The sequence below is a fragment of the Lissotriton helveticus genome, chromosome 12 (assembly GCF_964261635.1).
Source record: "Lissotriton helveticus chromosome 12, aLisHel1.1, whole genome shotgun sequence".
Taxonomy (NCBI): Eukaryota; Metazoa; Chordata; class Amphibia; order Caudata; family Salamandridae; genus Lissotriton; species Lissotriton helveticus.
In genome coordinates, this window is record NC_136073.1 from 573034307 (window position 1) to 573055612 (window position 21306).

Genomic DNA, 21306 nt, shown 5'->3' on the forward strand with positions numbered 1-21306 from the left:
GAACTGATAATGCCTGTTTTGGATGGTGAACCTGAGGTATTTTCTGTGGGATGGGTGGAGTGGTATGTGAAAATAAGCATCCTTGAGGTCCAAGGTTGCTAGGAAGTCCCCTTGGTTTAGCAGGGGAAGAATCTGCTGCAGCGTCAGCATGTGAAAGTGTTCTGACAGTATATACAGGTTGAGGGGGCGTAGATCCAGAATGGGCCTGAGGGATCCGTCCTTTTTTGGGATAAGGAAGTACAGGGAATAGACCCCTGTACCTTCCTCCTCCACCGGTACGAGCTCGATTGCGCCTTTTTGCAGCATCACCACCACTTCCTGCTGCAATAAGTGCAAGTGCTCTGCCGACATAGGACGTTGTCTTGGGGGAATGTTGGGTGGAGTGGATGTCAACTCCAAACAATAACCGTTCTGGATAAGTTTTCTCACCCACCTGTCTGTGGTGATGGACGTCCAGACTGGCAGGAACTGCTGGAGTCTCCCCCCGACAGGTGTTGGATGGTCGGGGGGCAGTGACAGAGAGTCACTGTTTGTTGGTGGCATAGGAACGGGAGTTGTTGTTTCCTCTGCCTCTGCCCTTGGCACTATTTCCTCTGTAACCCCCTCTACCTTGCTTGGGGTACGAGGACTGTGCGCCACCTTTCGTGAATTGTGTTTGTTGTGCCAGGTGTCCTCTGGTAACATTGCGGGTACCTGAGCGACGAAAAGTGCTCCCCCTGAATAGCTGAGACTGAAGCGCCCCCATGGACTTCGCTGTCTCATTGTCCTTTTTAATTTTTTCGAGGGTGGTGTCAACTTCCGGGCCAAACAGTCTGTCTGGATTAACGGGCTGGTTGAGTATAGTTGTTTGAATGTCAGGTTTAAAACCTGATATGCGAAGCCATGCTTGGCGCCTTAACATGACGCTAGTGTTAATAGCCCTAGCCGCCGTATCTGCCACATCAAGCGCACACTTTATCGCAGCGTTTGAAATGAGCTTTCCCTCTTGTATGAGCATCTCGCCTGCCTCCTTAAACTCATCTGGGAGGTGTTGAAGGAGCTGTTCTAGGGTGTCGTAATGCGCCCTATCATAACGTGCCAACAGTGCCTGTGTGTTTGATATGCGCCAGATATTGGCAGCCTGCGCAGCCACCCTTTTGCCAGATGCCTCAAGCACTTTCGACTCCTTGTCTGGGGGAGGAGCTTCACCCGTTGTCTGGGAGTTCGCCCTTTTGCGGGCATTTGCGACCACCAACGAGTCCAGAGGCAACTGTCCCCGAATATAGGCAGGGTCCCCAGGTGCCGGTCTGTATTTCTTTTCAATACGTGGGTTTACCACTCTCGCCCTGGTAGGTTCCTTAAAGATCTCTGAGGCATGCTTAAGGACACCTTTTAGCATAGGAAGTGTTTTAACAGTTTTTTCTGAAGCAGAGAAAGTGTCAAATAGAAAATCTTCTTCCACCGGGTCAGCATGCATGTCCACATCATGATTTGCAGCTGCCCGCTCTATCAAGGCATTAAATGCCGCTGAATCCTCAGTTGGGGATGTTCGTGCACCAAAACCCTGTGGGTCCTGTACCACCTGATGTCCTCCCTGGTCACCAGTGTCCACCCATGAGTCCTGTTGCTCATCAGGGTCATTGTTAGCCGGGAAAGTGTACTGGTCATCCTGGTCATCGTCCTCTCCCCCTGACTGATTGGGGGAAGGTGATGGGCTCCTCCTTGGTGGAGGCTGAATAGGTTCAACAAGGGCAGGAATGTCCTGTGCCGGCCTTTACTTCTTTAGTGGTATGACATAGGATTCCAATGGTTGGGAAGTGATCTTTCTCTTATAGAGCGTTAATTTCCCTGTGTCGGCATCGATATAATGCTCAGAGTGCTCTTCTGAAACGTGATGTCGATCCAACCGGCCACTTAGCGTCGAAGGCTCCGATGTTTCAGTGTTCTTTGGCACCGATCTGGGTGCAAATGCCTTCGGTGCCACCTTCGGCGGCAGAGTGTAGAGAAGTTTGGTTGAAGTCTTCGTAGGTGCGTCAACCAGTGTCGGAGCCGACGGTGTGTGAGTCGGCGACGTCAAAGTCTTCTCCCGAATTCGTTTGAGGGAGTCAGTGACCTGCTTTGTGAAGGAAGCGGAGGGTTTCGTAACCGATGCCCTTTGGCCGTCACCATCGGAGGCCCTCCGTGCCGACGAGGTGTCCGCCGACGCATCTTCGGTCCCAATGGTCCGTGCCTCAGTTGTAGGCTTAGGCGCCGATGCCGTTGCTTTAGATCCGGCGTCCGTGTGCCGATGCGCAGGGCCCCCGGACTTTGGCTCGGGGCCCTTTGTCGACTGTGCTTCGACCGTGCGTTTGCCAGTCGGCACCGTAGTCGCGTCCGAGGTCTTCTTCGAGGACGAGTCCTTGGCCTCTTTGTGTGGCGGTGTTGGCTCGACAGCCTTCTTCGGCTTCAGAGGCCCGGCGGGCGACGGAGTCGATGACGTAGCAGGCTTTTTCACTTTTGATGGTACGCCGGCCATCTTTGGTGTGGTCGAATCCGAAGGTTTCGGTTTCGATGGTACGTCGGCCATCTTTGGTGTCGTTGAATCCGAATGTTTTTGTTTCGGTTTCGATACGCGCAATGGCGTCTCCGCTGGTGTGTCCGTGGCCAGGCCCGAAGGCGGGGCCGGGGATAGCGGTGCGGGGTCGTGGGTAAGGCCGAGTGGCGATCCCGTGACCTGAGACTGAGTCATGTAACTTTCGGGGCATAGCTCTTCCTCCGAGCTATCTTCCGCGGCCCCATAAATTTCTTCGTCGTCCCCTACCTCCTCGACGTATTTCAGGTCCTGGCCCTCGACGGGTTCTCCGGAATCGGCCTCGACCTCCGTCGATGGTGGTGAAATCTGCAGACGATGGCTTGGGCCTTCTGCCTCGGGGTTGTCGAAGATGTCGTCGGGTGCCGGAGCCGCTCGCCGGGCCTCCAGGCGCGCCGAAGCTTGAGCGTCTTCTTCGACCTGAACTTCGAACAGGCCATACAGCTGGCCTAGTCGTGTTCCGGCGAGAGGCATTTGTTACAGACTGGATGCACGTCGATGTGTGGGTACTTCGAACCACACACGGGGCAGAACTTGAACGGACTCCGTTCCATCGTAATATCGTCGGGGTCTTGCTGGGACGACAGGGCCTCGATGTCCGAAGAGTTACTCGACTCCGCAGAAGACCGACTCCTAGAGTCGGATGAAGCACGAGACCGGACGCGAACAATACCGACGAGGTAACGAAGGCCTTTTGGCCTTAAAGAAGTAGTTTTATTCGATTCCGACAGGAGACGTCGAAATCACATCCGAACCCAATGGCGGAAAAAAACAATCTGGGGATGGAGTCGATGCCCATGCGCACTGTAGTCCAGGGGAGGAGCCACCTATCTCGTGATACTTCGAAGACTCTTCCAGGACAACAATGTGCAATCATCCGGACCCAACACTAGGCGGCGATCTATGCAATAGATATGAATTTAGCAGCCCACATGCCTCGAACACATGTTTTTCTGCGAGTTTGGCAAGGGCAGGAAGCAGAGATATTGGTCTATAGTTGGAGTGCTCTAGAGGATTCAGATTAGGTTTTTTTAATAAGAGGGATGACATGAGCCTTTTTCCAAGCCTTCGGGACCTCACCGGAGGTGAAGGAGGGATTAAGAAGAGGGTTGATCAAAGGATTGAGAACAGAGGCCATTTTAGAAAGGATTTTGGCGGGACACGGATCAGAAGGAGAACCAGATTTCAGTTTTTGTAGCAAATCAAGCGAAGCCTGAAAAGACAGGGGTGGAAAATCTGGAAGAGTACAGGTGTCTTGAGAGATGTTCATTGCAGATATCAGGGAATCAGGATCTATGGTCGAGGCAATGGGCGGAAAAGAAGCCTGGATGTTAAGAATTTTATTAAACAAAAAGCTGGCCAGCTGATTGACCCAAGATTCAGAGGGGGAGAATTTAGGGCTTGAAGCAGGGGGGGGGAAGTAAATTCCCTGACGATTTTGAAAATTTCCTTACTGATGTTACAGGCTGTATCAATTCTTTTAGCATAGAAAGATTTCTTCGCTGTTATGATTGCTTTATGATAGGTCTTAGTGAGATTTTTAAACCTTACTTTCAGAGGGGCTTCATAGTTTTTCCGCCACAATCGTTCCGCTTTCTTACAGCTTTTCCTAATCTCATGAAGTTCGATGGTGAACCAAGGGGCTGAAGTACGTTGAAGTTTTTTAAATCTAGCAGGATTGGGCGCTAATTCCTCAAAGCGTTGAGCGAGCCAGGACTGAAAGCTAGAGAGATCCTGCTCAAGATTCCCGGTCGATTGCCAAGGATGGGATACCAGGGACTGCTCCAGCATATCGATGGTAACTCGGTGGAAAGGACGAGAAAGCGTAGGTTGAGGGCCATTTTCTGTGCAAGAGGATTTAGAAGGACCCAAGATATCAAAGTTTAGCAGGCAGTGGTCTGACCAGACCACGGGGAGTGGTGGATGAGATTGAATTGGCATGGAGGAGAAGACTTGATCTAGCAGATGACCTTTATTATGGGTCGCTGTAAAAAAATAAGGGAGGAGATCAAACGTGTTAGTGACATCACTTAGTTTAACCGAGTCGGCTGACTCAGGTTCGTCCATATGTATGTTGAAATCTCCAAGAAGCAGGAGATGCTTATATTTTATTGCAAGAGGGGTTAAGGCCTGATGGAGTTTGTCACAAAAAGGGCCCAGATGGCCAGGTGGTCGATAGACCAATAGGCCAGCACAAGAGTGATGCGGGGAAAAAGATAGGCAGAAACCAAGTGATTCAGCCCCAGGAATGGTGTCAATTTCAAGGGCTGTGCAGGTGGATCGCTTGTCTACTACTATGGCCACACCTCCTCCTCGTCCTAACTCTCGGTCCTTCCTCACAATGTAGTAGTTAGGGGGGAGGGCAATGGAGATGTCGGGACTGGAGGAGTCACATAGCCAGGTCTCCGTGGGAAAGAGACATGACGGCTTCTGCTCTAAAAGTAAATTAAGGAGGTCGAGGGCATGCTTGCCAAATGACCGAGTGTTTAAGAGCATGCATGGGTGCACGTGGGCCTTCTCAGGGGTCTCCCCAGCAGTGTTAATCAAGCCGGAGGTATCATGCATGGAAGACGTGGTAGTGGACGCCCATCCGCAAGCCTCGCAGATATGACCGACATTAGCCGGGTCAAATAGATGTTTAGGACACCCACTGCTAGTAATTTTCCCAAGCCTGAATAGAGTGGCGCGGTCATAGTTAATTACCCTCTCTGCAGTACAGCTCAGGTGAGACAGGTCTTCTGCAGGGCCGTGCGCCTCCGGGACGCGAACAGGCGCAGACGGGCTTACCTCAGGCGCACCTCCGGCGCGCATAAGGCTCGTCCGCTGCACGTCCTAGGAGGCATGCTGGTCATGTAGGGGCGGAGGCAGGTCACCTGACGCTAAACACTAGCGTGCCAACCTACTTCCCCCAATATGGCGGCCGCGCTAGACGCAGCGTCCAAGATCCAGCGTGGAGTCAGGTAAGGCAAACAATCACTCACACACGCTGTAAGATCTTATTATAGCACGCGCTGTGGAAACAGTGCCCAAAGTCGGCTGAGGCAAGAGCATAAACACACAAGCCCCCAAGTTTAAAAACGCAAATAGTAGTAGTAAATCACACTAATTGCAGACATACAGGATTTCGAGCATACATTTTAAAAGAGAAATGCGTGTGTGCAAGTTCCCGGCTGAGCCTCAGGAACAGATCTGAAACGCCGGTGAAAAGTTCGACCTTTAAGGTCACCTGACGCTAAACACTAGCGTGCCAACCTACTTCCCCCAATATGGCGGCCGCGCTAGACGCAGCGTCCAAGATCCAGCGTGGAGTCAGGTAAGGCAAACAATCACTCACACACGCTGTAAGATCTTATTACAGCACGCGCTGTGGAAACAGTGCCCAAAGTCGGCTGAGGCAAGAGCATAAACACACAAGCATCACTCAGCACTACCACAGCATCACTCAGCACTACCACAGCATCACTCAGCACTACCACAGCATCACTCAGCACTACCACAGCATCACTCAGCACTACCACAGCATCACTCAGCACTACCACAGCATCACTCAGCACTACCACAGCATCACTCAGCACTACCACAGCATCACTCAGCACTACCACAGCATCACTCAGCACTACCACAGCATCACTCAGCACTACCACAGCATCACTCAGCACTACCACAGCATCACTCAGCACTACCACAGCATCACTCAGCACTACCACAGCATCACTCAGCACTACCACAGCATCACTCAGCACTACCACAGCATCACTCAGCACTACCACAGCATCACTCAGCACTACCACAGCATCACTCAGCACTACCACAGCATCACTCAGCGCCACCACAGCATCACTCAGCGCCACCACAGCATCACTCAGCGCCACCACAACATCACTCAGCGCCACCACAACATCACTCCGCGCCATCACAGCATCAATCTGTGCAACCATTCAACAACAATTGGTTAAAATATGTTCTCTCAATGTTTCAAGCTTTATTACAAATGTCACAAAAAGATGATATTTCACTTCTGTTCTTGGATTTTCATCACAATAAAATACACTGAACATAATCTTCACAAAAGTTATTTACAAAAGTTTAAACTATTGACATAAATTACAATCACTTTTATTTAAGTATTAATTATTTAAAACAATTAAAAGCCATTGTTATTTGTAATATCAATACATCTAAGTCACGTAAATACAAAACATGTTGCATTACAAATGCTATAGGTGTCACATTTGCGAAAGTTATAACTATTGGCATTGTAAATAACAAAGCTATTAATTTAGCTATTTTCAAAACCAACACAAATAAAAAAAAAACATTTACAAGACCAATAGCTCAAACTTTCCTAATGCGAGACCTATTGCATTGCAAATGCTTGTTATATTTAGTAGACTCATTGCTTGATAGGATGAACATAATTTTTGATAGCCAACGATAACGCTCAGATGGTGTTTAATCTCACTAAGAATTGAGGGAGATCAGTAGAGTAAACCTCTCCTAAGGTCAAAGAGTGGATGGATAATAGCCGGCCTATCTTGAATGAGAAAAAAACGGTTCCAATTCCAAGGCTCCATTAAGGTAAAATGTAACCCAACCTTCAATGTTGCATCAATGTAGCTTTAACTAAAGAAAAGGTTAAAACTCCTGCAGTGCACTTTAAATATTTGATATCAATGTAGCATTAGCACATTACCATCATGATCATCATAGGAGAGTCCGCCTTTGTGAGAAAGTGCCATCTTTCTTGCATGGTATGCCCCCACTTTTTGCTGAATTGCTGATGTGCTTTGACTGAGTGTGCCCTGAGTTCCGGCCAATCAGGTGCCCAGGGCCTGTGTTCGTTCCCTAAAACTGTGTTGAACTAAAACGAAATTGGCATTGTGGCCACATGTCCGCCCCTGGCAAATGGTACCCTAGGTACCCAGGGCATTGTGACCACAGAAGACCCCTAAGGGCTGCAGCACTTTTTGTGCCACCCTTAGGTGCCCTGTACCCTGACACTCACACACTGCCTTTGCAGGCTGAGGGTCCTGGTGCAGAACTAAACAAAGTCGACATGGCACTGTGTGCCATGCCCACAAACACACTGCCCTGGCATACATAAGTCACCCCTCTAGCTGGGTGCACTATGTCAGTGGTGTGAGCACAGATGCATGAGCCCTGTGCCCCTACAGTACCCAGGGCCATTCCTGGGCAAGGTAAGTGCAGTGATGCCATTAAGTGTATATGGTGCTGGGAGGTTGTCATTATGAACTCCACAGCACCATGATGGCTACACTGAAGACTGAGAAGTTTGATATCAAACTTCTCAGCACATTAAACCCACACTGATGCCAGTGTGGGGTTTAATGTAAAATGCAATACAGAGGGGATCTTAGAGATGCCCCCTGAAACCTAACCTACAATCCACGTCTTGTCTGACAGGCTGTCTAAGCTGCCACACAGCAGATATGTTGCTGGACCCCTGGGTAGAGAGCCCTCCGCTCTCCTGGGCCTGCAACAACGCACATCCTGGGCGAGATACTAGGTCTCCTCGCCCAGGATGGGCAGGGGAAGCTTCAAAGGCATGCCGCCTTTGTGATCTTCCCCAGGCCACTTGCTGTACTCAGCAACCAGCCCCCACCGGTTCTGACCCCCACTCTGGCAGGAAACCCTAAGTGACGAAAGGGGGTGTGCCAGCCTCTGCCAACCCCACCCCTCAGGTGGGAGAGGCGAGGTGAAGCACAACTCCGGGCTCCGGCCATCTTGAGGATGGGGAGCCCTGCCCAATGAGAGATAGGCTCCTGCGCCCCCCCCCCCCCCCCACAGGAGGAGCAGGATAGGGGGTGTACTCACCCCACGACAGGGACCCATTGGTCCCTGCCCTTACCCTACCTGTAATGCCCCTGTATTTAGGGGCAACCTGAACCTTCCGTCCTCAGATCCCGATTTGAAACATGCAAGAAGATCAAGAAACCAGAAGACCTGCCGTGCATCTGCTCTCACAAGAGGACGACACCAACTGACTTGGCCCCAGCCCTACCGGTCTGTTGATCCTTGAACCTGCTCCTGCAAAACTCCGGCGCCTTCAGTGGTCAGCAACCTCAAAAACCCGGGAGGACCCGACTGCCTTGAGACTCTACCAAGACCAGGACTCCCACGAGCAGTGGTTCTGCTCAAAAAGTAACACCCCTGGTGCCAGCCAGGAACCGTGAATCCAGCACACTCTGCACCTGCCAAGCCCTGCCCGTGTCTGAGTGGACAAAGGCCCTGAGGACGTCCCCCCAGCTATTGTGACATGAAATCCAGTGCCCAAGTACCCTCCTCGATGACCCAGACGCCTCCTGCAGCCTCACAACCAGGGACCCCTCCAACCACGATCAGCAGAGGGTAAGATTTCCCAACGTCAGACACCCGTGCACCCGATGCCCCACGGGCCCCTGTGCCCAACTCCGGGGTGCCAACCTATCGGCCAAGTTCCCAACTTACCCCTCGAAGTGTTGGTTGTTGAATCTCCATCCCCGAGCCTGCAGCCTTGGTTCATCTTCCAAGTTTTCCATTGAATAACAGTAAGCGCCGGACTGCTCAAAAGCACCCTGCATCCAGCTGCCACAGTGCCCCTGGCAGAGCAACCTTTGTCCTAATCTACTTCCCCATTTGCCCTGAGCAAGTGACCAGGAGCCCAGCTCCCACAGCCGTGTGGCCTGCTTGCCAGCAGCCACCAACCGAAGGCCCACTGCCTCTCATAGGAGAACATTGGGCCCAACTACCTCTGCACCTGGCTGCCCCTGTGCCGCTGAGCGTGTACCAACAGTACCTACCTGACCCTGGGAGACCCCTGAGTCGATACCCAGAACCTTAACTCTGCCAGTCAAGTACTTACCCAAAAGCCGACAACTCACTTTTCTTTCATAGCGTAACATTGACTGGTTTCACTTGTAAATCCGTACTTACCAGTAACCTGAATTTCCTTCCTGGGAATCCATTGTCTGGTTTTCACCAGAAAAGTTTCTTTGTGTCGTTTTTCAAAAACTACAAATATTCCTTAAAAATCGCCTGTATGACTTAAACGCATTCTTTCAATTGTTTACAGGAGATACACCAGTGCTGGATCCAGGATCCAACACTGAGTAAGAAAAAGTAACGATAAACATTACTTACCTGCTAAGTGAATTTCCTCCCATAGAATACCATTGGTGATTCTATGTGAAAAAGTTTGTCAACTTTTAAAAAACAATAATATTCCTTAAAAATCACTACTGTAACCAAAACGCTTTTACTTAACTGTTTACAGGAGATGTCCCAGGACTGAATCTAGGATCCAGTCCTGTGGTTAGAAAAGTAATCTATAAAGTAACGAATTGCATTTATCTAGACACACCCATTGAGCTCAATGTTGCATTGTGTTTGAAATTGTGTTGCCTATTGCAACAACTAACTACTGTAATCAAAAAGTCTATTGCCTATTTGGAAAAGTATTTAAAGTAACTCATTCTGCCAAAGTATATTTTGATACCTTGTTGGTTCTAAAATAAAACAACTATATATTCTGATACAAAACAATTGGCCTAGAGTTCAGTTCCTGAGTGTGTGAGACCATTTGCTGACTGAGTGTGTACAACCAATGCTTTACACTGTCCTCTGATACTGCCTTACTGTTCGACCAAGCTACCACTTTAGAGAGTAAGGTTATATCTAACTTTAGCCTCTGCCAAACCTCTGGGGACTGTGGACTCTGTGCACATTGTACCTTACTTTGGTCCAGTATATACAGAGCCACTTTGACAGCCTTCTCTTAGATGGGTCCTGATTGCCAGAGCAGCAATAAGTACCACGCTTGAATAATGTAATGCCATTTTACCTTGCAGAAGCAAGAAACATCTACGCTTACTACAGGAGATGCTGAATACAACATCCATGGAAACGAACCTTTGTGAAAAAAAAACCCCACAGTTTAACAAGAATCTGCAGCTCAGACACGCACTTACAGCCTACCAACTAGACACGCTAGACCCCGCAACCTCCCCCGTGAGGAGTTTAGCCCTTTTGAGGCTGAGCTGCTGTTTGGTTCTCTGGGGAAAGGTCGGGTATCTCATATCTACAAATCCTTACTTCTTGACACCTATGAAAGATTTACGGCCCTTAAACACAAATGGGAAAAGTGTGTAGGCTCACTGGACAAGGCCGACTGAAAAGACACCCAAATGGTTCCTCGGTCCCTCGCCATCTCATCACGGCTGCCCAACTTCCAACTATAATACTTACACACCACGCAATACATACTACTCCGGCATGCCAGCAGTATTGAATCACCCGGCCTGAATCAATAAAAGTTGGTGATAAAAAAATAAGACTACAGAATGCTAACTCGGACAAAACTACAGAGGCATTCCATTTTAAGCAAAAGTCAAATCTTGGCAACAGTACATAAATATATATGGGAAAAACAACAGAATACTTTAAAAATTTAAAATATAAGGGCAGTAGAAATCCAGAGGTAAAGCTGTAAGAGTCAGGGCTATAAGCAGTGTTTCTTCTCCAGTATTCATACTACTGAACAATTGGGTAGATGGGATCATCACGGAGTCACACCCTTCGATTGTAAGAGTTACTTACCTTCGGTAACGATTTATCTGTTGGAGACGATTCTAGCCACAGATTCCTTCACATAGAATTATCCCCAGGCATGAGACTGGATCCGGAAACTTTTTGCCACAGCATCCCTGCGCGCCGGGGGGCGGGGCGGCATCACGCGACTCCACCCAGGCGTCGTCCACGCACGTGACGTCAGCGAGGTCACATAAACCCCATCCCGGCACGCGTACAGCAGTTTTCTTCGGAGACCTTTCCTGCACCACAACGCAGAACCACCCGACAAAAAACTGTGGGAGCATGGGAACAGTGTGCGAAAGAGTATATAAAAAAGAAAAAGACACCCTAAGGAACAGTGCAACACTGCAGTGTCCAAGGGCAGGGACAGAAGGAAGAACAGAGCAAAGCCCAGAGCGGCCAGCCTGCCAGCAACCCTCCCCTCGGAGACAAGGAACCTGCGTAAAAAGACAGGACACATGTAGCAGGCCTACAACCCTCAACCCGAAACAAGGAAGGAGAGACAGTCCCAACAGGCAGGAACAACTCACCTCCAAGCCACCCCAGCATAGAGGGCAACCACCCCCCAAGAAAAAGGGGGAGGCACGACCAGAGGACCCCGACTCAGAGGTTAGCAGAGTGGCCAGAACCCATAGCAATAAGAGGAAGGGAAGGGTGAGAGGGCAGAGATTGAAGGCAAACCCCCCCCAATCTGGGGGAGCCAGAGCAGCGGGGCATAGGAGCATCGTAACCCTATCTTCCAAGAACAAAAGAGGAGGACTGAACAGCAACAAGACTAAGCCACCGTCAAGAGCAAAAGAAGGTACTCAGAGGAGACAATCACCCACCGGGAGGCGAGTACCGAAGACCAGCCATGGGGTCTTCACAGAACAGGGAGGAAGGGCGGGCCGTGAAGGAATCTGCGGCTAGAATCGTCTCTACCAGATACATCGTTACCGAAGGTAAGTAACTCAGACATCTTATAGAGAATACTAGCCGCAGATTCCTTCACGTAGAATAGATACTCTAGCAATACCCACAGGGAAGGAGGGTCTGCAAGAGGACCCCACCAGTCTGGACAGAACAGAGGGCCCACAGGGGACCAGACCTGTGGACCAGGGAAGTAACCTCGTCCCCTCCAGGCAAAGGACCCCCACAAGTCGAACACCAGCAGCCCCCGAGGGATTTAGGAGGAGGAAGGAAGAGTGAAGAGGCCCATACACTCACAACAGAGGAACTAAGGGCAAGGCCGGAGAGGCCGCAACACCCCACTCCACCCACAAGGCAACAGAGCCTCCATCCAATGCTAGGACAGGCAGAGGAACAAGAAGAGGAAGAAAAAGCCTAGAGGGCCCGAGGAAACAAGGGAAGAGCAAAGCCAACAAAAAGGGAAGACAACAGGCCAGCCAGAACGGCACCCATAGCCATAACCACCAGAAACAAGAAGAACCCAGAAGCATCCCAGCTCTCAGCAAAAGAGCAGGAAGGAGAGGAAATGCCCGGACCCACCACTAACACACAGCCTCAAGAAGCAATAGCAACATACAGAAATGCCATGGAGAACAGGCACCCAAAGAAAACCTGCACTCCCCAGCAGAGCTTAGCTATATAACAGCTACCACTACCCCACATAGGGTACGGTAAGTCCCAAGACATGGGAACACTCTTTGGAAGAACTTCCACAGCAGAGGAGAAAAACAAAATAGTCAGGGGGGGGAAAACAGCCCCACCGTAGGCTTGACAGCAGCCCAAAGAAAAACAGAAGGCCTAATCTTAGGGCCAAGTCTGTGTAACAACTCCAGCAAACAAAAAAAAAGAAAATGTCAACAAAGGGCCGTCCAGCAGCCAACAATGCCAAAGTCCCAGCAAGGAGGACCCAATGGCCAGAAAACACAATCTAAAGCAAGGGCCATCCACCCAAAAAGGCCCAAAACCAGCTCAACCCCGCAGTCACTGAGTAGGGGAAGGAAGAGGAGGAGAATACGGCGGAGGAGGATGAGGATGGAGCCCTGCCAGGAACCTCTGGATGGCAGAGTCAGCCGGGGCATGGAACAACAGGCTGCCAAACGGAAGGTCAATGAGCCACTCAAATATTTTCAGGGAACACGCCATCCCTAAGCCAAGCATGGCGACGGAGGGCGACCGAGGAAGCCATGGCCTAGCCCAGCAACTCCGAGCTGCCCGGAGCGGAGAATAAACGACGCTAGCTCCCGGCCATCCAAAGCATGATGCCGTAAGTCCACCTGAACAGTCTCCTGGGAATCTGCAGAGCCCAGAGACTCAGCTGAGTCCCACAAACAAGAGGAGACCCTAGCCAATACACACAAGGTGTTAAGGGCCCACAAGGAAATACTTGCCGAGGTGAACATGTTGCCCCCCAAGAGTCCAGCCAGCGGGCCTCCCGAGACGGCGGAGTCAACAGCGGTGGCAGGGAGGGAAATGCGGTCTGCAAAAGTGGACTGGCTACAGAGGGGTGGAGGGAAAGGCACACCGGGTCACAGCGCCGGGAGGTGTCGGTGCAGAAGGTGTTGAGGCACGGGATCCCCCGAGGCGGGAAGCCTACAAGCCCCTGTCGAAAGAAAGGAGCAAACCCTCAAAGGGAAGCAAGATCTCCCTCCCACCAGAGCCCTGGTGGAGAACCTCTAGGACATGGTCAGCCGGAAAATGAGCAATTGGATCACCCATGCGTAGAACGCCCACAGCCGTTAGACACCGCGTGAGCGAAGGCCGCACCCGCCTCCTTAGGGTCCCGCGGAGAAGAAAGCAGCTCTTCCGTGGGTGACGGCTGCAAACTAAAGCGGCCGTCCCCGAAGCCAAGCGGGATGGGCAAGGGCCAGACCTGGAACCCAGAAATAACCGAAGAATGTGGGACCTGCTGCTCCTCCGACAGACACCTTGGCCTCAGAAAAGGCTGGGAGACACCTTTCGACGCCGCCGGTGAAGCACAAGTTACTTACTTGTGTAACGATACATTAGTGTAAAAGACATTAGTTAGAGATAGATTCCTTACTTTAGAATATCCCCCAGGCGTCAGGCTGGATCCAGAAAGTTTTTCTGCTTAGCAGTACCTCTACACGCCAGTAGGTGGCGTCGTAGGTGCCGAGGTGACGTCACGGAGAGTACTTAGGCGCCACCCATGCGCGCTGACGTCAGTTCTGTACACAACTATTGCGCGCAGAAACGCAGAGCCATGAAAGAACCGACAATTGGTGTATGAAACTAGGGCCCTAAAAGGGGATGACCTTAATCCTAGTAATCAGTTTGCAGGATAGGAAGGATGGGTGGGGCGGTAAGGAATCTATCACTAACTAATTTCTCTTACAGATATATCGTTACACAAGTAAGTAACTTGTGCATCTGAAAGAGACATGTTAGTGATAGATTCCTTACCTTAGAATAGATACCCCAGCAATACCAACCCCGGTGGAGGGTCTGCGAACAGGATTACACCAAAAGGTCACAGAGCACAGAACGGCCAAAGAAGCCATCTCTCCGGACCGGACTGTCAAGGCAGTGATGTTTAGTAAACTTGTGCAGCGAGGCCCACGTGGCTGCCTGACAAATATCCTGCAAGGGGACACCGCGTCCCCAAGCAGTAGTGGCTGAATTCGCCCTGGTCGAACGGGCACGCAGCCCCACAGGAGGCTCCTTCTTGGCCAAGAAGTAACACACTTTGAAGCCTAAAACAACCCACCGGGAGATGGTCCGTTTGTGCACAGACCGACCTTTTTTGGAGCCCACGTAGCCAAAAAAGAGCTGATCATCCAACCGAAACTGCTGTGTACGCTGCAGATTGAATGTGAGCGCACATTTTGGGTCCAGGCGGTGGAGCCTCTCCTCTTCCCTGGAAGGATGCGGAGGCAGAAACAAGGTGGGCAAAGTGATGGTCTGCCCGGTGTGAAAGGGCGTGACAACCTTCGGTAAAAAAGAACGGGTCCTCGGAGCCACCTTGTCCGGATGAACAGAAAGGAAAGGTTTGGAAGGCCAGCAGGACGGGGATATGAAAATATGCGTCCTGCAAGTCCAACGCCACCATCCATTCTCCAGGGTCTAAGGCAGCCAGGACCTGAGCCAGAGTTAGCATCTTAAACTTCTCCATCCGGAGGAAGCGATTGACGTCCCGGAGGTCCAAGAAGGGGCGCTAGTCCCCCTTGTCCTTCTTGGGGACCAGAAAGTAGTGGGAATAACAACCACTCCTGACACCCTGACCGGGAACGCACTCGATGTCCCCCTTGGCCAGGAGGGCCGTGACTTCCTGACGGAGAAGAGCCAAATGCTCCCCCGACATGCGGTGGAACCGTGGCGGTATGGCTGGAGGAGCGGACCCAAAGGGGAACTAGTAGCCTTGGAAGATAATCTGCAGCACCCACTTGTCCAATGTAATGTCGCGCCAGTGGTGGAGGTGGTGGCGGACCCTGCCACCCACTAGTGTGGGGTGCTCCCTGAAGCTCGGATTAGGAAAGTTTGGAGGCGGAAGCAGCAGGGGTGGAGGTGGACTGAACCACGCGCTGGTTCCCAGACCCGCCCCTGCGGAAACAACGTCTGCACTGAGGCTGGCTCTGCACAGGCTTGTTGGAGGAGCGTGCCTGGGTGCCTCTGCCCTGGACACGAAAGGAACGAAACACAGGAGTGGCAGGGTTCTTAGTAGAAAGACCCAAGGACTTGGCCATGGCCTGCGAGTCTTTAAAGTGCTCCAGAGCATTGTCTGCTTTATCGTCAAAGAGGCGGGAGCCATCAAAAGGCATGCCCATGAGCGAGCTCTGGAGATCAGGCAAGAACCCAGTTGAACTCAACCAGGCATGGCGCCACAATCGTGGAAATTGCCCTGCCCAAGGAATCAGCCGTGTCCAGACCACACCTGATGGCAAACTTCACCACATCCTTGCCCTCTGCAATCGCCTGGGAAAGGACAGCCTGGACCTCCTCAGAGCACTGAGGCATGACCTCCGCGACCGAATCCCACACCGCGTGAGAGTAACAGCCCAACAAGCAGGCGGTATTTACTGAACGCAACCCCAAGCTGGCCGAAGAGAACAACCTCTTGCCATATTGGTCCAACTTCTTAGAGTCCTTATCCGGCGGAGCCGTGGGAGAGGCACTCTGCGACGTAGAGGCCTGAATGACCAGGCTCTCAGACGTGGGGTGAGTGGTCAAGAAGGCCGGATCACCGGGCGCTGGCGCCTAGCGACATTCTTATCCACCGGAGTCCCTGAGGTCGGCCGCAACCAAGTGCCCAAAAGGACTTCGGTAAGGGCCTCATTGAAGGGGAGCAGGGGCTCCGGCGACGTATATGCCGTCTGGAGCACCTCCATAAGGAAGTTGGTCTTGAGGGCCACCGTAGGGAGGTCGAGGTGGAGAGCCTCCGCAGCTCGACGCAGCACCATAGTGTAGGAAGTGCCCACCTCCATAGTAGGCGGGGGTGATGCAAACCCTGGGTCAGAGGATACATCAAGCTCACCCGCATCCTGGAGGTCATCTACCCAATCCTGCTCGGAGTCACACTTCTGCGCAAGGGGGTCCTCGGAACGTCTCAATCCTCATGCGGCTCCGGAGTAGAAGGAGCCGGCCACGGCGGCAGGGCCAGAACCGGAGAGGGGCGGAGAGGCGCCGGGAGCGGCGCCGGGAGCGGCACCAGGAGCAGTGCCAGCCGAGGCTGAACCGGAGCCGTACCCAAATGCGGATCCAAGGTCAGAACGAAATGTCCGAGAACCGGGTGGGATAAACGGCACCCAGCGCAGCTCCTGTGGCCGAGCCAGGGGTGGTGCTGGGGCCGGAGTCTGGGGCGGTGCTGGGGCCGGAGTCATGGGCAGCACCGGGGCCGGAGCCAGCGGAACTGCACCTTGTGGGGCCGGAGCCAGCGGAACTGCACCTTGTGGGGCCGGAGCCAAGGGCGCTGGATCCAGTGGTGCCGAGGCTGGAGCCAGAGGCTGTGCTGCCGGGCCAACAGGATCTGGACACGGAACGGCAGGGCCCGTAGGCGTGCCGGCGGGAGCACAAGGCCTAAACAGGTGGTCCATGGCAGCATGAAACTCGTGCAACTGTTCGGGAGTCACCGACAGACCCGGGCATCGCGGGTAGGCCGTGGGATTCCCAGGTTCCAGAGGAGCCGCAGGGGCGGAGCCCCTGTCCCCACGTCCACCTCCGGGGAGCAACGGTGGGACGTCGGAGAGCGAACAGGCTTCTTCGACGACTTCTTATGGCGTCGCTTACCGGATTCTGAAGGTGAAGACCGAGTCCGAGGAGCGACGGCCCCGGTCCCGCGAGCAGCACCTAGACCTGGAGCGGCGGTGAGAGGAACTCCGGACGTCCAGCAACTTCCGGCGCCGTTCCCGTAAAACTTTCAGGGCCATTGCATGGCAGTCCCGACAATCCCGGGAGTCATGGTCATCTTCAGGCAGTAGAGGCAGACGTCATGGGGGTCCGCCACCGACATATTACAGTGGCACGACCCACAAGACTTAAAGCCAGGCATCCCTACGTGCACCAGGAGACGAGAGGGAGACAAAAGTCTCAAAAAAGTATGTGCTCAATCCAGATCTGCGCTTTCGGCGCGGATAAAGAAAGAACTGACGTCGGCGTGCATGGATGGCGCCTAAGTACTCTTCGTGACAACGCCAGTGACGGACGCAGAGCCGCAGGATGCCACCTACCGGCGTGTAGAGGTACTGCTAAGCAGAATAACTTTCCGGATCCAACCACACGCCTGGGGATATTCTAAGGAAAGGAATCTATCACTAACTTGTCTCTTTCAGATAAAGACACCACACGGTGGCCAGTCCCCGGGGAAGAAGACACCAATATGCAGCCAGCCTCCGGAGAAGAGGGAGCATCCGAAGATGAATCCGCTGCACAACCTCAGTGTGGAGCCGTAGAGTCCGCACCCTGAGGCAGGATGCCAGCACCATCCCCCAGGGACAAACTGCGACACTTACCCACCGGGGAGCGACGCTCTCGCGACATTGGAGAAGGACGAGGACGACGACCACGGCCATATCTGAAGCCATCTGCCGAGGCCGATCGAGGAGAAGGAGTCGACCTGGAGAGACGCGCCGAGAGTAGTTTCATCCGGTGCTCCCGCCGCGACTTCAGCTTCAACTGTTGGCATGCCTCACAATCAGTGGTGCCGTGATCCTCCCCTAAACACCACATACAAATGAGATGAGGGGCCGTCGCCGACATAAGATGCCCACACGACGTGCAAGTTTTGAAGCCCGAAGGCATTTGCGCACTGTTCCACCAAGAGAAAAGACAATGGTGAAGAAAAAAGGGTCCCAAAACAGGCCCGTAAAAGGAAAAAACTGACGTAGGTGCACCAGTGTGGGACTAATGTGACCTCGCTGACGTCACGTGCACGGGCGACGCCTGGGCAGAGTCGCATGATGCCACCCCACCCCCGGCGCGCAGGCATACTGTGGCAAAAAGTTTCCGGATCCAGTCTCAAGCCTGGGGATAATTCTATGTGAAGGAATCTGCGGATAGTAGTCGCTATCAGATAATCTTGGTACTCCCCCTTGGGGCTCACAAGTAGGAGTACAAGGTTAATCAGAGGGTGATACACCTTGATGAAAGTGCGACAACAGGATTCACCCCCTTGGAGCAACCCAGGTTGTAGAGAATTTCTACATTACCACATTTGTCACAAAAAGTGACTACTTTCCTCCAAGTCTGAAAGTCAAGCTTACATCATATGCCTTAGTGTACATGCAGTTTTTTCACAGGCAGAGTAGAGACGGCTGAAACATGTAGAACATGACTGCAGCTATAGGAGATTACTAATATCCACCACTGTTTTTAAACTTGACCAAGACTCCCACTATTAAAATACCCCTGGAGGTTGGAGGCCTTAAATCAAGTTTAAACCAGCCATGCTTTCCACTTAAACAAAAGCAGCTCCGCTGTAATTAGGCGTGGCAGCACACACTGGAAGCATTCGACAACCAGGGTGGGAATCTAAATATGAAGCATGACCCCAAATAAGTTGGTGAGTGAGGGTCCTTTAAAGCAAAAACTCTAGAGTCACCCCTCCCCCCTTTTCCCTTGATCTTCAGTTAGAGGCCCCTCGAGTTTGGGTTAGGAAGGTAGTGTTCTCAGTATTTTGTTTGTATAGGTCAGGGAAGACAAACAAGTTCTCTTTCTTTTTGTTTATCACACCTGAAATAGTTAAGTCCTAGATTTAAAAAAAGATTGAGTGATTGCCACTATAAGACAGAAGAATTCCATGGTAATGCCTTTTCAAATATCTTACTAGTATGACACGTAAGGGGTATTTAATTCCCTGCATTAATGTTGATTTCATATTTTTTTTTAAAGAGGAAACCCAAGTAATCTGTAGGTAGCCTCAATCATTTTTCTCTGTCTAGTATTAACTATTAAATCAAACTTACAAAAATAAGGGTGCTCCATCGCTTCTTTGGCTGTTAACCGTAGTTGATGGTCATATCTCAGCAGCTTATCCAGCATATCCAGGGCTTCTGGGCTCACTAAATGTCTGTTCTCACTGTGAACAAAGTTCTCCCAGCGCTTCCGAGAGTGCCTGTAACAAAGACAGAAGAATTATAGTCCTCCTAGAATAGCTAAATTCATTCCCAACTAAAAAAAAAAAGGCAGTGCCAGATAATTCCGAACATGAATATCTAAAATCTTGACATACCACTGCACAGTGCAAGACAATTCTGAATGCAAACAGCTAGTAAACACTTTCTTAACTCCTCAAACAATGGGTGTTCTTTTATAGAATACTCACTGTCCCAAGATGTCATTGAAGTGTGGATCGAGTTCTATATGATATTTCTTTAGGTACCCGTACAACTCATCCGTACCAAGAACCTTGGCGATCCGAACTAGCTGGAAACAAGACAACACACAGGGCAGCAGTTAATTTAGGTGCACTAAGAATTCAAGAGTATATGCTAAATTCAATATGTTTTCCAAAACTTTGACACGTTCCTTTGAGTAAGTGGGAAAATCGGGCAACTGCCCAAAATCAAGGCATAATGAGGGGTATACTGTACCTCTATAGGTTTTCAAATCTTCACCTTACCTGGTCATAGTTGTCTTGACCATGGAAGAAAGGTTCCTTTCGGAATATCATACTGGCAAGCATACACCCCAGACTCCACATGTCCAAGCTGTAGTCATACATCTGAAAAGAATACAGCAACATTAGAGATCAAGAGAATGAGCAAAGAGGAAAATGCTACTTACCAGTATGCATCTGTTCTGGGCATGTAGAGATGCAGATTCTCACACTGAGCATTAGATCGCCACCTGGTGTTGGGCTCGGATGCTTGCACCTTGTTGTTGTCTTGGAAGAAGTCTCTGTAGTCACGAGATAGGCGACGCCTTCCTTGGATGATAGTGCGCATGGGCATCGACTCCATTCTTAGATTGTTTTTCGCCATGATGGGAAATGATGGAGTTAGTAGAAACAGAAAAGATGTCCATGTGTGTATATCTAAATAAGATAACAACTGTAACAGATACAGGTCCCGGGGAGGCAGGTGGGCGTGTGAGAATCTGCAGCTCTACATGCCAAGAACAGATGCATACTGGTAAGTAGCATTATCCGTTCGAGGCGTATGAGCTGCAGATCTCACACTGAGCATGGACCATACAGCAGTATCTCCCTTAGCAGTGGTCACCTGTATCTGTTGCAGTAGTTTGGAAGAGAGCATTGCCTACAGCAGCTTGCTGCTTGGCTTGCACATCCACACAATAGTGTTTTGTAAGAGTGTGTGTTGTAGACCATGTTGCTGCTTTACAGATGTCTTCTAAGGGAGTGTTCCCTAAGAAAGCCATAGAGGCTCAGTTTGCTTGTGGAATGCGCTCTTGGAGGTATTGTTAATGTGTGCTTTGCTTTTTGATAGCATATTTGGATACATTTAACGATCCACCTTGCAATCCCAGCTTTAGAAATGGGATTTCCTTTATGCGGATGAGAGAAAACTACAAACAATTGTTTTGTTTTATGAAAGGATTTTGTCCTGTCAAAGTAATAAGGGAGTGCTCTTTTAACATCTAAAGTGTGTAGAGCTCTTTCTGCTACAGAGTCTGGGTTTTGAAAAAACACTGGTAACTCTACTGATTGATTAAGATGAAAAGGGGTGATGACTTTAGGAAAGAATTTTTGGATTTGTTCTGAGGACAACTTTGTTACGATGTAACTAAGAATGATTCTTGTATAGTGAACG

The 21306-nt window shown here is 51.0% G+C and overlaps 1 protein-coding gene across 1 annotated transcript in view; it reads right to left on the minus strand.

Annotated features, from left to right (window-relative positions):
- The window catches only part of CSNK2A2 (casein kinase 2 alpha 2), a 529051-nt gene that overhangs the window by 174799 nt on the left and 332946 nt on the right, over positions 1–21306 (minus strand). Inside the window, exons 8-10 of the mRNA XM_078670241.1 lie at positions 20157–20258; positions 19860–19960; positions 19501–19649 (exon numbers count right to left, since the gene is read on the minus strand). Coding sequence (XP_078526367.1) covers positions 19501–19649; positions 19860–19960; positions 20157–20258 — 352 coding nt within the window. The remainder of the gene's footprint in view (positions 1–19500; positions 19650–19859; positions 19961–20156; positions 20259–21306) is intronic.